We start from the raw sequence: 20,563 nt of genomic DNA, 5'->3' as shown, positions 1-20,563 counted from the left end.
ATGAAGATATGAATTGGAGACTAAAGAAACTAATAGAGCAGCTTAATAGAGGGGATATAGCTTCCGTTTCTTAACAGTTGGCAAACAACCTACAAACTAACTCAACCATGAGAAAACTTCAGATGTTCATATCTCTGTATTTTTTTTTAAGACAGTGAGATAGGACTAGCCACAGAACCATTTGTGGACTAATTTCAGCAAGAAACAGAGTTCATGGGATCACGCTTTGTGCACATTTGTTTGTAGGCCAGCATGTTTGAGCATCAGATTCCTAACGTTTTAACATGCCCAGTAATTCCAGATAGGAAAAGGAAAAGGAACTGAGGTTTCATTAGTTCTGCTATTCAAAGCTATCTGAATCCAGCTCAAAGATGTATCATGACCCTGACTAAAGGCTATGTCTGTTCAGTAAAGCATGTCTTTACCTTTGCAGGTACAACATATTACAAACACAATGTGCCACAACGATAAAGCAGGCAAAAAAAAAAAAGGGGGGGGGGAGTTGATGTTCCATTCTCTTCTACTAAGTGCAGTTGTTCTGACTTGGAAGGGATTTAGATTGAGCTTGCAGAGGTGCCGGTCAATACACCAGGTGCCAGGCAGGGAAGAGTTAAGCTGTGTAGGCAGGAAACAAAAAACTCTGCTGATGTGTGACCTTTGCCTGATTCACCTTGAGTAACCCAAGAAGGGTGAACATATCCAGGCCAGCAAAGCCAAGCTTATTAGAGGAAACCAGTGAGCACTGTCTAGCTGCAGGGAGATGGACCATCATTTGGATACGATGCTCAAACACTGCTTACAGAGATGGTGTAAAGCCAAACCCTGTAAGATGAAAACAATTGGCAACCTCTGCATGCTGGCAAGGGAAGTCATGCAATTGGCCAAGACAAGATACTGCTCCTTGAGTTGACGAGGAAAAAGTGTCACTGAATATTTCAAGAAGGACTTTAAGAGTCCTAGTTATATAAAACAAAATTGATGTCATTTAATAGCAATTTCTTTCAGCAATTTTCTTTCTTGACCTAAACCCTCTTTCAGAAATGCTTGTCTCCTTGTACGTCACAGCACTAGGAATACAATAAGCAATAAAACAAAAAAAATGATGATCAGAAGCCAAATTCTAGATTCTGATTTATTCAGTCACAAGGGCCTCAGAAGATTTCAATCTACAGCCAAACTCCAAACTGCAAGATCCCACGAGCATTCAGTCCAGTAAGGTCAGAGAAACAAGAAGAAATCTCAGGGCTCAGAGTTCACATTCACCAGCCCCCTACCCCAGAAAAAGACCCAGTACTGTTATAACAAAATACGTAACAGCAAGTTAAGTATAGTTATAGTATAAAATAAGTATAGTTATAGTACAGGTATGCTGTGTGAGATCAGACCTGGTCAAAATTTACAATTTTGATGAATTAAAGGAGTCTAAGGTGTACCTTCATAACGTATGCTAGTATGTGTACAAGTGAGATAGAAAGGTGACTGAGTTAAAACACACGCCCGGTTGCCTACATACAATGCAATCAGATTTTCTTCTGAGAGGTGGAGTTCTCCAGAGGAAGGTGCAAAACATCGAACAGTGAGACACCGGAGAAGGTCCCACATGCACTACACAAAGCTTTAAAGCAACCCCGGCTGTGCCAGTGTCACAAAATCTGTCAGCATCTTTAAAGGCAGCTCTGCAGCGCAAGAGTGACATGAATTACTCTATTAATATACAATGACTGCTCCAACCATGAAAGCAGTTGCTTTCTGCCTGGAAGATGACCCAAGGGCCAAAAATTAAGACAAAAATTCATGGCAAAACAACCCAATAACATGTATTGAGCTCCTCGGGATTTTCCAAGTGGCCATAGAGAGGAACTGACAAAAATGAGAAATTAAATGAAATTTTATCTACAGTCCGTCACCTGAGAATCAAGAAACAACGAATACCTGTTGTAACTTATCCTTGTGGTCCACAAGGACAGCACTCATATCAGAGAATAGAAAGAACTACAGAAGAAAAGAGGGAATTCATTCACTAACACAGCTTGGTTGGACACGGAAGATTTGTGACCACACAGTGCACATACACAAATGTGTGTGTCCATGAAAGACCTGAACTGCAGAGGAGAAGAAAAAAGAGCCAAGATTGCCACGAAAGCTGCCTATTCTTTTGACTTTATAAATTTTATAAACTAGTTTGGGAGGAGGATAAAAGTTCTATTTTTTATTTTCCACTCAAAAAAAGCGAGTCACTTTATTTGGGTCACCTCTGCCTACATGGGGGTAGATTTCCCTTTTGCAAAGTTATCTTAGTTATTTATAAGATCTCTGAGTACTTTCATCATTACCAACCACAACATCCTGCAAAACAGGAGATAATCATTAATGATTTGTACAGCCAGTGAAAAGAGGCACAGAGAGAGTACAAGTCCTGCATTCATTTCTGCTACCTTCTGCCATCACAAATTTAAGCATCTAGCCTAAATTAATCATTTGAGACTCCTGGACTCAATCGACAAAAATACACGCCTCCAGAAGGCTGTTTACCTTATCTAATTTAGGCAACATTTTAGGATGGAGCCTGCCTTTCCACCATCTACCAAGACAGCCTTGGTACCCAGTCAAGACTAGACATGTATCTTTTAAACCAGATGCCTAAGCAGAGACTGTCTAAAGTTAATTGAGACAGGCTTCCACTATAAAGGACACAGAATATCAGCTGCAGGACAGAGAAGCTAATTTGCATCTCCCAGCTCTCAGGCTAATGGGCAAGCTATTAGAGTGTCCCTTCCTCATCCGCATTATTTCATAATGCCTATTTGTTGCTTTTGTGCCTTGTCACAGAGGACATCTGTAAAGAGAAGAACAGTTGAAAGTCACTCGCATGGGATCTGTTCAAAAAATGTAGGCTTTTCATTCAAGGTTTTGCTTACAGGATGCCTGCCTCCCAAAGCCCACAGCGTTTGTGCCAGTCCTTCATGCCCAGTGGGAGTCACTGCAGGGCTCGACAGTGCTGGGGTGCTAAAGCTGGACTGCTCAGACGTGCAGTGCTCCAGTAGGTACACTCAGCTGGACAGCTGAAAGGATGATGTCTGGCAAGTCCAATAGTAAACAGAGATCGAGAGTTCAAACTCAAGCCTAAAAAGAGAACTTGGAAATGCTAACCCATATTGAAGTGGTATATTCCCGTGTCTTTGCCGATGCTTCCATGCAAGTTAGCCAAGTGCATCTCAACAGACACAGAAAGATGCTCATTGTAGGCAGAGGCCATGAAAAAGGTATCTGGTCCAAGCTGTTGTACAATTTGCCTTCCTAGCCGGAGACATTTCAAGAAGAAATCTGAAGGGTGGATCAGGCAGAGAATGCATTGAGGATTTATTTCATCAGTGGGGAAGATGATGTATGGGCGGGCTGAGCTGAAGGCCATGACAGCACTGCAGTCAGGCTCTGCTGTTCTTCTCTGCAACATCCCTGCATCTGACTTATTTTCAATAAGCAGCTGCTGCAAAAATCGAAGCTCTGTTTAAATGACAACTCTGTTAAAGGGGCAGATGGTCCTACAAGCAAATGTTTCGCTAAGGACTGGGTAGGTATCATCAAACTCCTTTCTCAATGACTCAGAAATGACAGCTGATGTCCCAGGAGATATTTCACAGAGCTGCTGTACTATGTAGCCAGGGGGCCAGGAATATTCCTGAACATGACTTGACTTAAAAATATAGTGAAGATGGTTGAAACACAAGCCTGTCAGTATGGTTAGAATATTTGGTAGCGGCTTTTATGACAGCCATGGATGAAATGTGCCACTTTTGGAAGGCAGCCAAACTTCTTATACATGGGAGTACAGCTGCACCATAAAGCCTCTGTAGCTTTTTGGATAGATTACCATTCATAACAAAGTGGGAAAAGGCAGAAAAATTAAACGAGGAATATGCCAAATGGATCATATTTATCCTAGAAAAGTGCTGATCTTTTTGAAACACTGGAAGTGTGATTCATAGGACGAGTTTTACTGGACAAAATTTTGATTGTAAACTAGCTCTCCTGTTATCTTGACAGAAAATTTTGAAATTCAAACTAAATATTGATTTATGTCGTCATTTCTCCCTGCACACAAGGATTTCAGAATCAAGTAATGCAATGCCTTTCACATGTAATGCTTTTTGCAGTTTTCTCCTTGCCAATTAGAAGATCAAACTTAATATCCTCAATTATTTATAACTTCCAATAAAAAACATGGAGACTCTTGGAGCATAGGTCAAGAGGGTAGAACTCGACAGCTGATCTCTGCCAAGAGCTAAGGCCTCTAATGCTTTCAAGAAAACACCTACCAAAATCATCGTACTACTATCCTGGTTCAAAGTGTGCAAACAACATTCAGAGGACACAGAGGTTGAAATTCACATCAAGATGATCACCCAGTAAGAAAATGGGTTTCTTCACTGTTCCAGAGGGAAATGCCAAAGACAGCCACGACACTGCTTACTGTGCAAAGTTAACCCTCCATCTGCAGGGAGCAATGGCACATAGAAGGTTGACAAAAACGCTCATTACAAAACCGATCACTAGATTTAAAAATCCATGTGGCCAAGCCTAAGGACCTTCGGGTTTATTTCTGATCGTAACCTACATAAACCATTCTCTTAGTCTAGCTATGAATTTTGTACAACAAAATTCCTGCAGTTCTTCCGCAGAGGTAAGCTGGTCTTTACTCTTCCTTTTTAAGGCATTGACATTTACATTGGCAGAACACAAGGCTACCCAAAAAACCCTCACGTCCAATATGCACGTGTATGTACACAAAGAAGCATTGCGGGTTCAGAGGCAACAATGCTGCTTACTGCCAAGAATAGTCCCTGCAAATTGATCTTGGCAACAACACAGCTGGAAATGTTTGCAGGGCTAGGACCATGTGTTAAACCATTGTGTCCAGAAACTGTGAGGTAGTACTGTCTTATTTTGACCCACCCTATCTTTGTTTCTTCTCTAACATGCCACTCATATTTACAGGATGAAATAGAAAACACACTACAAACTGCTATTATTTTCGTGTTTTTACATTGACATATATTTGCATGCCAACATCCAGTGAGCATTCAAACTGGTAGCTTTGGTGGTTCTTCTGTGCAGTGAATTCTGTAGGGTCTTGGTTCCACCTTCAAGCTCCATCTCTATGAAGACCAAGGGCCTCCTGAGTATTTCTGCTTTCTGCATTTAAAGAAGGATGAAGCACAAAAGTTACATGGATGGGCAACTATGCTAATTAAGGGGACAGAGGAGATGCTTTATAAAGAGACTGAAAAGTCTGGGAGTCTTTTGCTTAAAAAGGAGAAGTCTGACAGGGGATATGATCAAGGTTTAAAAAATTATGAATGCAGTGGAAATAGTACCCATAGGACTGCTTTTCGCTGCATTTAATAATGTTAGATGCAGGACACATTCACCTAAGCTAGCAAGAAACCAAACCACTTAAAATTGTTTAAAAAATTAATAAAAGGAGGCACATTTCTACTGAGAGGGTAGTGAACTTCTGGAATCTGTTGCCACAGCAATGACCTGCAACATCTGCCCCAGGCAGACAGCATCAGAAGGTTCAAAAAGGGATCAAACAAACCCAGGGACAATGGGTCCATGAACAACCAGCACAGGCAGGCGTGTTCCTGATACCACACCAAACACAAGAACTGTGTCTGCAGGAGACTACTAGGGAGAAGACTGCAGGCAGCAGCCAGGCCCCTGCACTGTCACCGAACAACATATCCAGGTCCAGATGTGAACCCAGGCGTGACACACTTGGGTGTTTCTTAACCTGATTATGCTTGATTGCTAGGGGGCTGCTAGTTTGGGATTGATTGTCACAGCAACCGTAACTCACTTGCAGTTGTGGCTGTTCAAGAAGTCTCTGTCAATGGGCATCCATAAAGGCAGCAGCCAATATTCATGAAACCTACTGAAAAGCAAGGCTATAAAGTTTTTTTTTTTGTGTTTTTTTTTTTTGTTTGTTTGTTTGTTTTCTTTTTTTTTTTTTTTCTTTTTATCATTCTGCAGGGAGACAGGCTTATACCAGAGCAGTCTGAATAAAGTTCATTCCTATCCTCGAGCGGTCCACACAACAGCCGAGCTTTGCAGGAACACGTGTCCTCTGTGGCACAGCAAGCAGCATCAGGATGACATTGGGAACAGTAATTACAAACATGCCTGCCAGGCCTGGAGCTCACATGCTCTGAACAATAAGAGCAGGAGGACACTAGGAAGGAACTCCAACAGATGTCCAATGACATGGGGGAATAGCTCGCTTGCTGACTCCATCACTGCTTTTCTATTGTAATAATTACCTGGCACGCAAAGCCTTTGTACAAGCCTGACACCGTCCGTCCTACAAAGGAGTTGTTTTATGCTTAGTGGCCTTCCATACAGATGACTGGCATCAGCGACAGGAAGAATGATTTTTGTGTGGCTCTCCTCATTCTTATTTTAGCTATCCTTCTTCAGCATGTAATCTCTTGGCATAACGCTAGGGGCAAAGAATAGGTCAGTGGGAGTCTTATTGCAAAAGACCAACTCAAGAAAACTTCAGCTTAAGTTTTAGGAAAAATCATCTTAGAGTCATACCTCTTGTTTGCTGTCTACATATTAAATGGATCTTCAAACTTTGGCTCCATGTGTAATTTGGTCATATGAACATACGTGTGAAGCCAATTTGTTTAAGCTGAAGAACTTTACTGTTAAATCCTGACAGACCCTGAGACAACAAAAAAGACTGACTTCTGCATCATCCGTGAAAGGACTGTGACCCACATAACTGAAAACTCTGATTCATCCCACTTTGGACCATCTTAAACCTCCACGGTTTACTGGCTTGTACTTGTGGTTTTTTATTTTGTGTATGTGTGTGTGTGTGTTTTTGTTTGTTTGTTTTTTACTTTACTGGCTTGTACATGTGTTACATTAAGAAGGATAAACAAATAAACACCTCATTGCTTTTGGGTACAGAGAAGGTTATTTAAATTATCTGTGAAATTGGTGACCCTCTGCTGTCATCATCATCAATAGTTCACATATTCTGTGCTATAGATGGAAAACAGTATAGATGGACAAAAATTCTCCTTTTTTTTTTTTTTGTTCTTCCCATTTGCTGTTTCCACATTTAAGGCCACCATATGCATTATCGGCCCACCTCCCAGAAGTTTCTGCAGGGTTTTCAGACAGCAACACTGGCAAGAAAGACATCTTAAAAATAGAAAAATGTGGTAAATAACATACGCTAAGGTAGGACCTGCTTTCTTCTTCCACTTTATGGAAGTTTGCATTGGGTTCCCATGTGCAGAACACAGCGCAAATATAATAGTCAATAATCCAAAAATAACACCCACAGGCAAGCCTTTTAACCTGTTTTCTCCAAGTTGACTCAATTCCCAGGGGACAGTGCCCCTTCAGTACCAGGACGAGATCCTCCTCCTTCCCATCACAGCAATGCCAGTGTGTAAAAAGAGCTGCCATCCTCTCACGCCATGCAACGCTTGTTGCCACCCACTCCTCCCACCTCACAGCTCCTCAAGACACTCATTTCTGTTCCCAGAATATATCTTCCAGACAGAATCAAAAGTGATTTACATCTCAGCAGGAAGCCTACGTTCTTCCAGACACTATTGGCTTGGTTCCCTTTGTTTAAACAAAAGATTTTCCCAAAAGCTGCATGGAGGAAGGGGCTCTTTAGTTGTTTTGTTCTGTGGTTTGCTTACACAAGTCTCCTGCTGCAAGTATGCAGGGCTCGCACTGAGGCTGCTCTAGCTGGAAGAACAGACAGAAGAAACCTCCTGATGATTGAACATGTATTGTTCAAATGGATATGAGGTGATAGATAATTTGCTTCTGCCTTGCTTCGCAGGCTCTTACAAATGTGCTGCCCTGAAAATGCTCTAATGTTGAAAGCTATGCCACTAGAAGAGCTGGATGGCTTCATGCTATTTCTTTCTTCCAGCATCAGAATATGTTTTTGCACTAAGATTTAATTGATTTTGTTTAACCTACCACTTCCTCCTGGCTTGTCTTTGTGCTCAAGGTCATAAGGAACATATAAAATTACGGACTTGGAATACAGTCCTTTGGCCTTGAAAGGAGACTACAGATGCTACAGGAAAATAAATAATGAATTCGTTTAGGTCACTGACCTTCTGAATACAGCCTACAATGGCAAACCAGGGAAGGTAAGAGGATGAATGCTGCTCAAGGCTAAAATGCTTTACAAAAGCTACCATAATCCAGGGCTGACTAAATCATATGGTTCTACATCCTGCTAGTCCCTGTATTACATGAAAGCTTCCAAAGAGCAAACAAACATCACAAGAAACAGGGCCAGCTATGAAAGTCCCAAAGTATTCCTGTTCCCTGAGCTCCTGCCAGGCACTGTCTCCTTCTACAAGTGATGCCTTGGATACAGAGAAAGTATGTACCAAGGAGGAATGCCATGTGGAAGCTGCAAGCACTGCCCAACTTAGCTTACCAAGAGAGAAGAACCAAATGCCAAACCCCTCCAAAACTGTTCTGGATGCTGCCTGGGGCAGCAGCCATCAGCATTAAAGCTGGGGTCTCACCCAGCCACCCACCTCCTGTGCAACACAGCCCACGGGGCAGGGCACCAGAAAAGACGCGGCATAAAAACATCTTTGCTGTGACATAGAGCAGGGCTCTGCGAGCTGAACACATCAGAGCTGCTTTTGCACTAACATTAATTTCTCTGTTTAGTTACTATAGCAAAGCATTTCTTGGCAATTCACAAGAAGCCTTTGTTGTCCGTTTCCCAGCCTCTCCACATCTGAAGGGCTGAGCTGATTCCCCGTGCACAGTAGGCCTTTTCATGCCATGCACAGACCGGTTATCACAAGAGACAGGGCAACCCAAAAGCTGAAGGGGAAGACGTTTTCGTTTCAGCACCTAGATAACACACAAATAATGGTAAGCTTCTGCGAGCAAAAAGCGGGAACTGCGGGCAAAGCCACTGCTGTGTTTTCTTTTTCCCAATTTGTTTCCTGCTGGATCTCCGAGAGCGCAAATCACTATGCTTGGTAAAAGCTCTACAGTCTTTTTGTTCAAGAGAAAGAATAAGTTAGTTCTACTGTGCCAAATTCTGGTTTGGAAAATTACCATTTACCTACCCGTGAACTTCCCCATAATGACAGCAAGTGTAGCACTCCCTCCCTTGACTCAGCGAGCATGGGCAGCACTCCTTTGTGCCTTTTGACAAGTAGCACCTCTCAGCTCTGCAAAGCCAGCAGTTCAGAAATTGGTGAATGAGCTCCCACTGTCCGTGGAAAAAAAAATAATAATGAAAGATCAGAAACGCCCTCATAAATCCCAATGCGCTTTACAAAATATGTGTTTGTCAGATTCAAATGAATTATGAGAAGGATTCACACCGAATGCAATCCACAGAAGTGTGAACTGTAACAGCAGGATGTATTTAGTTCTTGCGTTAAAGACTGAAATGCCACTTGACACCTGTTTTTCCCACAAAGATGTGTCCTTACATCTGCAAGCTATAGTGCAAAATTCCAGAAGTGGCCTTCCGTTTCTGTGTATCCAGAATAATTAACCACATAATTGGAAGAATACATCTCCCTGGCATAGAGACGTGGATAAGGGAACTTCAGAAAGCCCAGCTTCATAAAGCCCAGCTTGAGAAAGCCCAAGATCTTCCCAGGTTGTGGTGATGCTGCCAGCCCTGCATAGCTCTGCGCTCTCTGGACTCCCAGGTCCCCTGGCTATCTGGCAAATGACAGGCCTAAACAGATTTTTTTTTCCTGTATTTTCACATCCAAAGATTGGAAGGAACCATCCCATCATTTCAAAATGCTATCCACAGACAGTAGTTATTAGTTGCTTTCTGAGACTGCACCGCACTGTAAGAACAGCTAGCAAGATGCCGCAATGGTTAGTAATGACAGGATTATTAAGGCAGGGAAATGAGCAGCTATCATGATGAGGTGTTAGGACAATCGCTCATTGAGATGGCCCCTCTGTTTTGTTTTTTTTTTTTTTTGATCTAATGAATGCTACTGACCTCTTACAGGGCTCAAGCACCTGATCATATTTTATTTTATTTATTATTTTTTGCTTGCTTTAGCCTGATGCCTCTTCATAATGAACAGGAAATTGCAACATCAAAATCAACACTTCTAGGAACAGACACTGATATTGGATGACTCTGAATTTAAGAGCCCACCACAGGATCCTGCAGCGCTGTTGTTTCAGGTTTTTTGAGCGATTAAATGAGCAAAAGTGTTCCTTTAGAAAGGAACTCCATTGCCAGTGGAGCTTGGTTTGTAAAAGTGGAAGCTACCAGAAATGCCACGGAGCTGCCTGGGGACTCCATGTAAAACATACCCAGATATCCTGGCAGCAGGTTGCAATTCATCAGTCTAAGTATCAACAGACAGACAAATGGACAGAGTCATCTCTGCAAGGCCAGTCCCTACATAACAGAGCTAGTGACCTACAAACCCACGCTTTAACCACAAACCGTACCTCCCTTTTACTCATTAAGTCATCCCCTGTGACTGTCAGTGATGATACAGCATATTCCTGCCAATTCTCCAAGGTCTTAAATGACTCAACTTCTTTAGTTTGTATGTGCAGTGACACTTTCCATGACTATATTTAGTTTTAGAGAGGGTCTGGAAAAGTGATATCACATGGGAATGAGGAAGTATTTATCCCCCAACTGGAAACACATGATGATGATGTAAAGCTACTATTTGGAGAGCTCTATTTATACTGTTGTTTCCTGAATCTAACGTGACTCACAGAATCTCCGGACACAGCATGGTAGCACCCACTGCTGTATTCTGCTGCGGCCACTGACAAAGTTTCACAAAAGTTTGACTAACAGCAAGCTGCCACTGCTCTGTGAAGCAAGGTTGAGCAACAGATGCTGAGGAAGACTCACCCATCTAAGAACATTTGCTTCCTGGGTAAAAAATAGCATTTGAACCTGATTTATTTGGTTGAGCTTTTCTTCCTATGACTTTAAGTCTCCTGACTCATGAGTCAAACACCCTCTACAGAAAAAAATAAAATAAAATAAAATAAAATAAAATAAAATAAAATAAAATAAAATAAAATAAAATAAAATAAAATAAAATAAAATAAAATAAAATAAAATAAAATAAAATAAAATAAAATAAAATAAAATAAAATAAAAAGATGCAAAGCCTATATACAGACATGTAAGGGGAAAAAACACCTTTGACAAATTCCCTGCCACAATGAATCCTCCCATCAGTGACTTGGTCAATGGATTTAAACTCTGCGTAATTAATGGTAGACCAGTGACAGAACTATATGGGAAACACCTAACAACCACCATATAATAAATACACGAGGACAGTTAGTGCAGAGTGAAATCTGATTTCACGAACTGTTGCTTGTTGTGATTTGTTTTAAACAGACCAACAGCTGCTTTCACAAAGACAATTCCTCCTGCTTCTTGATAAGTCAGGCATTTCTATGATCATCACTTCTTAGAAGTACTCCCTCTAAGGCTTATAAAGGCAGAAGGAGATCCAGCTGCAGAACAAGTTCCCAGGAGTAAATCTTGAAAATCTGGCCTGAATGTTTCCCAAAAGGACCGCTGACCTTTTCGCTAAGACAAGAACATGGTTCCAGTTAAGGGAATGATCTTCAATTACTTCCCCTTCTTTTTACTTTTAAAGAAACGAAACAACCAGAGCACAACTCTGTACTCTGAGAGCAAGCAGACAGAAGCTCCATGGCCATGACTAGACTGATATAGCAGACTGAGGAAGAACAGAGAAAAACAAGTTGGGAAGAAAAACAAGAATCAGAATTTCACATCTATGAGTACCAGTGATCTGCAATGACTTTAATACGCTATGTGGATCTTTCTCTAACATGATCTTCTATTTCTAGGCCAGCCTTGCTCCCGGAACTCATCCGTATCTGTAACAACTGGATTACACTGTACACAGGACTGGTCTCTCCACCAGCGTGTGGGTAAGTCAGAGCACGAAGTGACACGCTGTCAAATTGAAAGCCATTTCACATCCGCTTTGCACAAAGCAGCCACATGGAATAGTGAATCAAGCCATACTAGTAGTTTGCACTTGGCTAAGAGTTTATTCACCTCTTCCAAAGTTTAATATTTATCGAAATCACAAGGTGACTGAATGATGCTACACTGCTCAGTTCTTAAGGGCAGAAACTCCCAGTGATTACAGATACAAGCAGGATGCCTAAGTACAAAATAGGAAAAATGAAGGGGGAAAAAAAGAGAGGCTCAGTAACGAGGGGATCATAGCAATTACCTTCCTCAAAAGAGTTTTCTTTTTGCCTCGGTCATGCCAGGAAGAGGTAAATTTTTTTCTAAAAAGGGAAAAAGAGCTGGGATAAGTTTCCACCAACACCTCCAAAATATTGTTTAAACTTCAGGACAAATGGGAAATAAGGACCAGCTACCTGAAAATCCTCATGTTGCTGTATCAGTGAGCAGTCCTCAGTGATCACAAACAACCAAGGGAGCCATGCAGCCCTGGGTTCTCTCCAGAGACACCATGGATGTAAAGGGTCCCCTGCTACCGCCCAGAACAGCCTTACATGTACATTTCTGCTTTCACAACAGCTCCCATGCTAGCCTCCAAGCTCTTTGCTGGGCCACCCATGCTCTTTTATCTTTTATATATCTATGAAGATGTAAGCGCCACCTGCAGGCAAGATCACAGCCAGCCAGCACCTGAGTAAGCTCCTTAGGACAGACTGAGAGGAGTAACAGAGCAAATTTTGTATTTTAACTGGGTGTAGGCTGACTGAAGATTGGTTTCTGAAACATCTGCTTATTTGCTTCTTCACTGTGAAGTATGGCTTTTACATCAATATTGCATTTTCTCAACAACTGCATGCAATTGGTAAGTGTTTAGGGTTTTACATTAAGAAAAAGCTGCATGTGTTTCAGTCTTCAGCAAATAGTTTCCCTTGTTCCCAGCCCCCTTTTCTTTTAAGTTCTGGCAATCAAAAATTTCAGACAGTTACAAAATGCTTGCAATATAATCACAACCAGAAGATCCCCCTTAGCCACAGCTCGCTTGCTAAGCAATCCCACACCCCAAAAATATAGTCTAGAAAGATAGAAAAAAAGAAAATTACAATATCAAACCCACTTTTGTTACTACTGACATCCTTAACAGAAGAAAAAACCACTGCACTCTGATAACTGAGCAGCAGTGCTGGCAGTGAGTGATTAATTGCCATATACCTTCCTTGTCTCTTTCCTGTCACACAGTTAATTCAATTGTTTGCCAAAGAGTGCTAATATAACTGCTGATTACTTATATTCTGTATTACAGAAACACTGTAACATCATTAAACACACATCATCCAGCAGCACTAATGTGACTTGACAATACTACAACAGCATTAATGCAATTGTTCAGGTTTTCTCCTGAGACATATGAAAGCCTTAATTTTTATGATTGTCCAGACCTGATTTCTCTTGCTTTACTCATACACTCCTTAACACTCTCTCCAATATTCTGTGGTCCTGTTATCTACTGTACCCTGAGCAGTACCTGTACCTCTGCAGTTCATCTCCAGATGATCTTACCAGCAAATGATTTCAGTTGTATCTGAACTGATGATACACAGATGAACAGCTATTTCCAGACTTCTCGCTTTCAGTGCTCAGAGAATTGTTGGTCTGTCTTTGGGACAGATCACCCAGAACTTCCACCCTCTGGCTCAAGCACAACACAGTAGAAGAAAATGTTTTACTTTCCATCAGATTTCACCTCTTCTTGCTTTACATCCTGGCAACAACTCAACTCAGCCCTGTATCGCCAGCTGTCCCCTTAGACATGCACTTTTTTTTTTTTTTTTTTCTGGTCTATTTTAACAGACAAGGTAGATGGGGCATCCTGCAAGTACTTTTTACACAGCGTCTCTGCAGTTCCTCCTTCCTCAGGCTGCTAGCACCTGACATTTCAGGTACTCTGATGTTGTTTTCTCAAGTCCTGATAAAGAGAAACATGTTCTCCCCTATCCAGAATGCTTCAGTAGAGATCACTTTCCAAGCCTGTCACTATCACCTCACTGCTGTCTGCACCAGTTCTCTTCACATACTTTTGCATCAAACATAAGCCTCTTATCTTTGGTTTCAATGCTTCCGTCACTTATCCTCACCCTATCTATCATTTCTCACTCACTACAGAGATATCGATTCCAGCTTCCAATCAGCCTGGGAAGCCTTCCACTATCACTCAACTCTCAGACCTTCCAACAAGCATTTTCATGCTTTCCTACTGCTACTGCCTTCCTCCTTCATTTTATTTTTTGTGTGTAAACTTCTCAGTACCACCTTTATCAGACCTGACACCTGTCATGCAAAATGCGTAATGCTGTTGTCTTCTCTGTCCTATCCCATGCATCATCTATAACCACCTGTTATATCCTGATTTCTCTTAAGAGGAAAAGCTCTGCAGACAGAATCAGACTTCTGCTCTGTGCTGACAGTGCCCAGCAAGGTGGAGTCCTGCTCATGTGCCAGGTATGGCCTACAGTACGACAACGTGTGGCACAACAATGTGTGGTAATGCACAGTAACAGTGAAGACCTAATGGACAGCCACATGAATCTTGGCTTGTTCTGGATATAAGAGGTCTGTGTTACCAAAAGAGCTGAGAGGTAGAAGTGAGCAGACAAAATACACCACTATATTTGCTCATTGTGGTTATTTGGGTGTAAACTTGCAATTTTAAAATAAAATAAATATTTTAGAATGTGTATCATAATTTAATTCAGTTAGCTTACTAGTAGCCACCCTGAGAAACAGGAAACTAGCATAGTCTAAACTCCAGATTCATTCTTAAATCCTTTGCTAAACACTCACAGATTCCCCAGTCTGTCTGCTATGAAAAGTTATATTGTTAACATGCTTTATTTTAGTTCAGCTTATTTCACTTTTCTTACTGGAGTAAACCACACTGGTGTAAATCCATCTTTATAACCATATAACTGCACTGATATTAATGTTTCTGCTAGTGAGACTATTTCAGGTTTCATAGCAGCTTAACAAGGAAAAGTGAAGCCAAACTGTAGCCCATAGACTCATGAGGCTCGTGGCTCACGTGGCTCAGAGGCTGGTACCAGCACAGAAATCTTGCGTTTTTTGACCATGGGGCGCTTTACTCGGCACCCGGCTTGACGGCCACAGACAGGTCCCTATCTCTAAGGGGAAAATGGATCCTGGGCCAGGAGGTGGCAGGGCTCATCAAGAGGGCTTTGAACTAGGTGAGAAGGGGGATGGGGCTGAAACAAGGCTTGTTAGAGCTGTGCCAGGGGTAACAATGGCAAGGCTGGGGGATAAGGCAATGGCCCAGCTGAAGTGCATCTACACAAATGCATGCAGCATGGGTAGTAAACAGGAGGAGCTGGAAGCCATCATGCGGCAGGCAGGCTACGACTTGGTTGCCATCACAGAAACGGGGTGGGACCACTCTCACAACTGGAATGCTGCGATGTCTGGCTATAAGCTCTTTGGAAGGGACAGGCAGCATGGAAGGGGTGGTTGTGTGGCTCTCTATATTAAAGAATCTTTCGATGTAGTGGAACTCGAGGCTGGGAATGACAAGGTTGAGTCCCTTTGGGTTAGGATCGGTGGGGAGGCCAACAAGGCAAGCATCCTGGTGGGGATCTGTTATAGACCGCCAAACCAGGATGAGGAGACTGATGAGGAGTTCTACAGGCAGCTGACAGAAGTTGCAAAATCGTCAGCGCTTGTTCTTGTGGGGGACTTCAACTTCCCAGATATAACCTGGAAACACAACACAGCCCAGAGAAAGCAGTCTAGGAGGTTTATGGAGAGCGTGAAAGATAGCTTCCTGACACAGCTGGTTAGTGAGCCTACCCGGGGAGGTGCCCCGCTAGACCTTCTCTTCACAAACGGGGAAGGACTGGTGGGAGATATGGTGGTTGGAAGCTGTCTTGGGCAGAGTGACCATGAAATGGTAGAGTTCTCCAATCTTGGAGAAGCCAGGAAGGGGACCAGTAAAACCTCTGTTTTGGACTTCCAGAGGGCCAGCTTTGAGCTGCTCAGGACACTGGTTGGTAGAGTCCCTCAGGAGGTGGTTCTGAAGGGCAGAGGAGTCCAGGAAGGCTGGGCGCTCTTCAAGAAGGAAATCTTAATGGCTCAGGAGCAGTCTGTACCCACGTGCCCAAAGACGAGCTGGCATGGAAGAAGACCGGCCTGGCTGAATAGAGAATTGTGGCTTGAGCTTAGGAGAAAAAAGAGGGTTTACAATCTTTGGAAAAACTGGCGGGCCATTGAGGAGGACTGTAAGGATGTTGCAAGGCAGTGCAGGGACAAAATTAGAAAGGCCAAAGCTCATCTGGAGCTCAATCTGGCGACTGCCATTAAAAGACAACAAAAAATGTTTTTACAAATACATCAACACAAAACGAACGACTAAGGAGAATCTCCAGCCTTTACTGGATGCAGGGGGAAACCTAGTAACAAAAGATGAGGAAAAGGTGGAGGTGCTTAATGCCTTCTTTGCCTCAGTCTTTAGTGGCAATACCAGTTATTCTCTGGATACCCAGTACCCTGAGCTGGTGGAAGGGGATGGGGAGCAGGATGTGGCCCTCACTATCCGCGAAGAACTGGTTGGCAACCTGCTACAGCACTTGGATGTGCGCAAGTCGATGGGGCCGGATGGGATCCACCCAAGGGTACTGAGAGAACTGGCAGAGGAGCTGGCCAAGACTCTTTCCATCATTTATCAACAGTCCTGGCTATCGGGGGAGGTCCCAGTTGACTGGCGGCTAGCAAACATGATGCCCATCTACAAGAAGGGCTGGAGGGCAGACCCAGGGAACTACAGGCCTGTCAGTTTGACCTCAGTGCCAGGGAAGCTCATGGAGCAGATTATCTTGAGTGTCATCACGCAGCACTTACAGGGCAACCAGGTGATCAGGTCCAGTCAGGATGGGTTTATGAAAGGCAGATCCTGCTTGACGAACCTGATCTCCTTCTGCGACAAAGTGACACGCTTGGTGGATGAGAAAGGCTGTGGATGTGGTCAACCAGCAAGGCTTTTGACACCATTTCCCACAGCATTCTCCTCAAGAAACTGGATGTTCATGGCTTGAACTGGCGTACGCTTTGTTGGGTTAGAAACTGGCTGGATAGCCGGGCCCAAAGAGTCGTGGTGAATGGAGCCAAGTCCAGTTGGAGGCCAGTCACTAGTGGTGTTCCCCAGGGCTCGGTGATGGGGCCGGTCCTCTTTAATATCTTCATCGATGATCTGGATGAGGGCATTGAGTGCACCCTCAGTAAGTTCTCAGATGACACCAAGTTAGGTGCGTGTGTTGATCTGCTCGAGGGTAGGAAGGCTCTGCAGGAGGATCTGGATAGGCTGCACCGATGGGCTGAGGTCAACTGTATGAAGTTCAACAAGGCCAAGTGCCGGGTCCTGCGCCTGGGGTGCAATAACCCCAAGCAGAGCTACAGGCTGGGAGATGAGTGGTTAGAAAGCTGCCTGGCAGAGAAGGACCTGGGAGTATTGGTTGATAGTCAGCTGAATATGAGCCAGCAGTGTGCTCAGGTGGCCAAGAAATGCCAACAGCATCCTGGCTTGTATAAGAAGCCATGTTTCAGAGCTACAGGCTGGGAGAGGAATGGTTGGAGAGCTGCCAGGCAGAGAAGGACCTGGGAGTGATGGTGGATAGTCGGCTGAATATGAGCCAGCAGTGTGCTCAGGTGGCCAAGAAGGCCAACGGCATCCTGGCTTGTATCAGGAACAGTGTGACCAGCAGGGCTAGGGAGGTGATCGTCCCCCTGTACTCAGCTCTGGTGAGGCCACACCTCAACTACTGTGTTCAGTTTTGGGCACCTCGCTACAAGAAGGACATCGAGGTGCTCGAGTGAGTCCAGAGAAGGGCGACGAAGCTGGTGAGGGGTCTGGAGAACAAGTCCTACGAGGAGCGGCTGAGGGAGCTGGGCTTGTTCAGCCTGGAGAAGAGGAGGCTCAGGGGCGACCTTATTGCTCCCTACAGGTACCTTAAAGGAGGCTGTAGCGAGGTGGGGGTTGGTCTGTTCTCCCACGTGCCTGGTGACAGGACGAGGGGGAATGGGCTTAAGTTGTGCCAGGGGAATTTTTAGGTTGGATGTTAGGAAGAACTTCTTTACCAAAAGGGTTGTGAGGCATTGGAACGGGCTGCCCAGGGAAGTGGTGGAATCACCATCCCTAGAGGTCTGTAAAAGACGTTTAGATGTAGAGCTTAGTGATAGGGTTTAGTGGAGGATTTCTTAGTGTTAGGTCAGAGGTTGGACTCGATGATCTTGAGGTCTCTTCCAACCTAGAAATTCTGTGATTCTGTGATAATCTCACATATATGGTACCAACTATACATCTTAGTATTTGGGGATAGCTTTGGACTGTCGGGGTAGAAAACAATCATTCTAACCCTGCTTTTGTTTCTGTTACTGGGGAGCCTGGACCCTCTGTAGCAACGGTCCTGAACGCCTGAGATGCACAAGACATTTCTGCTGGATGAAGTATGCAGAAAATCTTCCTCATCTTCTGTGTGTTGAGAGGATGTAATCACAGCCAAGTGTGGTCCTATCTGCTGTAAAATGTCAAAGGTCTAATCAACCACCCAAGAAAACTTTTTGCTTTTCCAGACATATAAACCTAGCATAGATTAATCATCTCTGACTGTGCAAGATATTTTTAATCCAGGCTTTTAGGTGACTTAGCAGCACTGGCACGAGCCTGAATGGCATAAAGCATCAGAAGGGAATTTTACTGCAGCGTCTGCTCAAAACTACATAAGCTCTCAGTAACAGTCTTCCAGCATGTACCAGTGAAGTGGAAAGAGCTTTAGCATGGTTCATTTCCAGAATCTGAAATAAAAGTAAAGAACAAAGTCTGCTGAAGTTTCTCTATGTTTGTCTCACCCACTAAGGCTCCCATAATGCTCATAAACTAAAATAATTTTAAAAAGAAAAAAAAAAAAGTGATACTTGAAGAAAGGCTCGTGTGCATGAAAGCTCGTTTTTCCCAACTGCATCCATCGGTCATCTTTCCATAGACCTTAGATCACCTTGGACCACTAATTGTACACTACCGAACAATCAACTCATTTGTAGTAAATACATGGACATTGCCATGCACGCAGCTCTCCCACATGCTAATGAACTTCAGCAAATCGTACTCTTTCACATTAGATGACTAGAATCACAGAATGACCGAATGATTTGAGTTGCAAGGGACCTTAAAGACCACACAGTTCCAACCCCCTGCCATGGGCAGGGACACCTCCCACCAGACCAGGCTGCCCAAAGCCACATCCAGCCTGGCCTTGAGCACCTCCAGGGATAAAGCATCCACAGCTTCTCTGGGCAGCCTGTGCCAGTGCCTCACCACCATCAGTAAAAAATTTCCCCCTAACATCTAATCTAAACATACCCTCTTTTAGTTTAAAGCCATTCTCCCTTGTCCCATCACTGCACTCCCTGACAGTCCCTCCCCAGCTTTCCTGTAACCCCCTTTAGGTACTGGAAGGCCACTGTGATGTTTCCCCAGGGCATTCTCTTCTCCAGGCTGAACAACCCCAACTCCTTCAGCCTGCCCTCATAGGAGAGGTGCTCCAGCCCTCTGATCATCCTCATGGCCCTCCTCTGGACCTGCTCCAACAAGTCCATGCCTTTCTTGTGCTGGGGACACCAGAGCTGAATGCAGGGCTCCAGAGGTGGGGTCTCATGAGAGCAGAGCGGAGGGGGACAATCACCCCCCTCGTCCTGCTGGCCATGCTGCTTTTGATGCAGCCCAGGACATGGGTGGCTTGGAATTGAGGTAGGAATGGAAGCAGTCCTACCATCCCACCACCACCACCTCCAGTTTATAAACTCAATCCAGCTCACGCAGCAAGCCCAGCGGTATTCCCCGTGTTTTAACAATATGCTAAGCAGCACAATAACACCCTCTCTATTATCCTTGCCTACACAGGCCCCAACACATTTTAACTGAGATATTAATTTTATTACGATCTAAGTGGACATGTCTAAACAGGAGGAGCTGTTTTCCACATAGTGATGAATACACAACAAAATCCTACTGCAGACAGAGCAAAGCCATACTTTTAGCACTTGTGAGTTGATTACAGGAAAACCTAGCAAGTTGTCTTGGTAAGCCTGACAATTTGTAATCATTATAAGTTTTAATACATATTTTCAACGCTGTTTTCATTACTTTAAATACGTTAAAATTGTTTTCCTGCTTGTCATATTTCCATGTTCAGGGCCATGTCAGTCCTCAAGACAAAACCCCATGATTTATCTCAGAACAGGATGTCACTTTTTACCATCTCATGAAGATGAATGCATTTACTTCCACCCCAAACCGAGCTAGTTTGCTCCAAGGCAAACACACTTCTGAAAATTAGGTCATTTTTTGTCGTTCATCAAGCCCATTGTTTCCAAAAGTAAAGAGCCATTATCCTTGCTGATTGCGTAATCACTCTCCTTCCTTAAATCAAGGGCTTTGAAGAGAGGGGAAAGGCTGCCTGGCTC

The 20,563-nt window shown here is 43.6% G+C and overlaps 1 protein-coding gene across 2 annotated transcripts in view; it reads right to left on the bottom strand.

Annotated features, from left to right (window-relative positions):
* Positions 1-20,563, bottom strand: part of GFOD1 (Gfo/Idh/MocA-like oxidoreductase domain containing 1) — a 68,571-nt gene that overhangs the window by 27,532 nt on the left and 20,476 nt on the right. Inside the window, exon 1 of one of the 2 annotated variants that reach the window (XM_084281589.1) lies at positions 9,141-9,260. The exons of the other annotated variant lie outside the window; for it this stretch is intronic. Within the exon in view, the coding sequence (XP_084137715.1) occupies positions 9,141-9,156 (16 nt within the window). The 5' untranslated portion in view covers positions 9,157-9,260. Of the gene's footprint in view, positions 1-9,140; positions 9,261-20,563 lie in introns of those variants that run through there. 2 annotated transcript variants of the gene reach the window in all.

This window comes from Netta rufina (assembly GCF_964035555.1).
Source record: "Netta rufina genome assembly, chromosome: 2".
NCBI classification, from domain to species: Eukaryota; Metazoa; Chordata; class Aves; order Anseriformes; family Anatidae; genus Netta; species Netta rufina.
The sequence above is the reverse complement of the archived record's forward strand: the minus strand, read 5'-3'. Positions and strand labels throughout refer to the sequence as shown.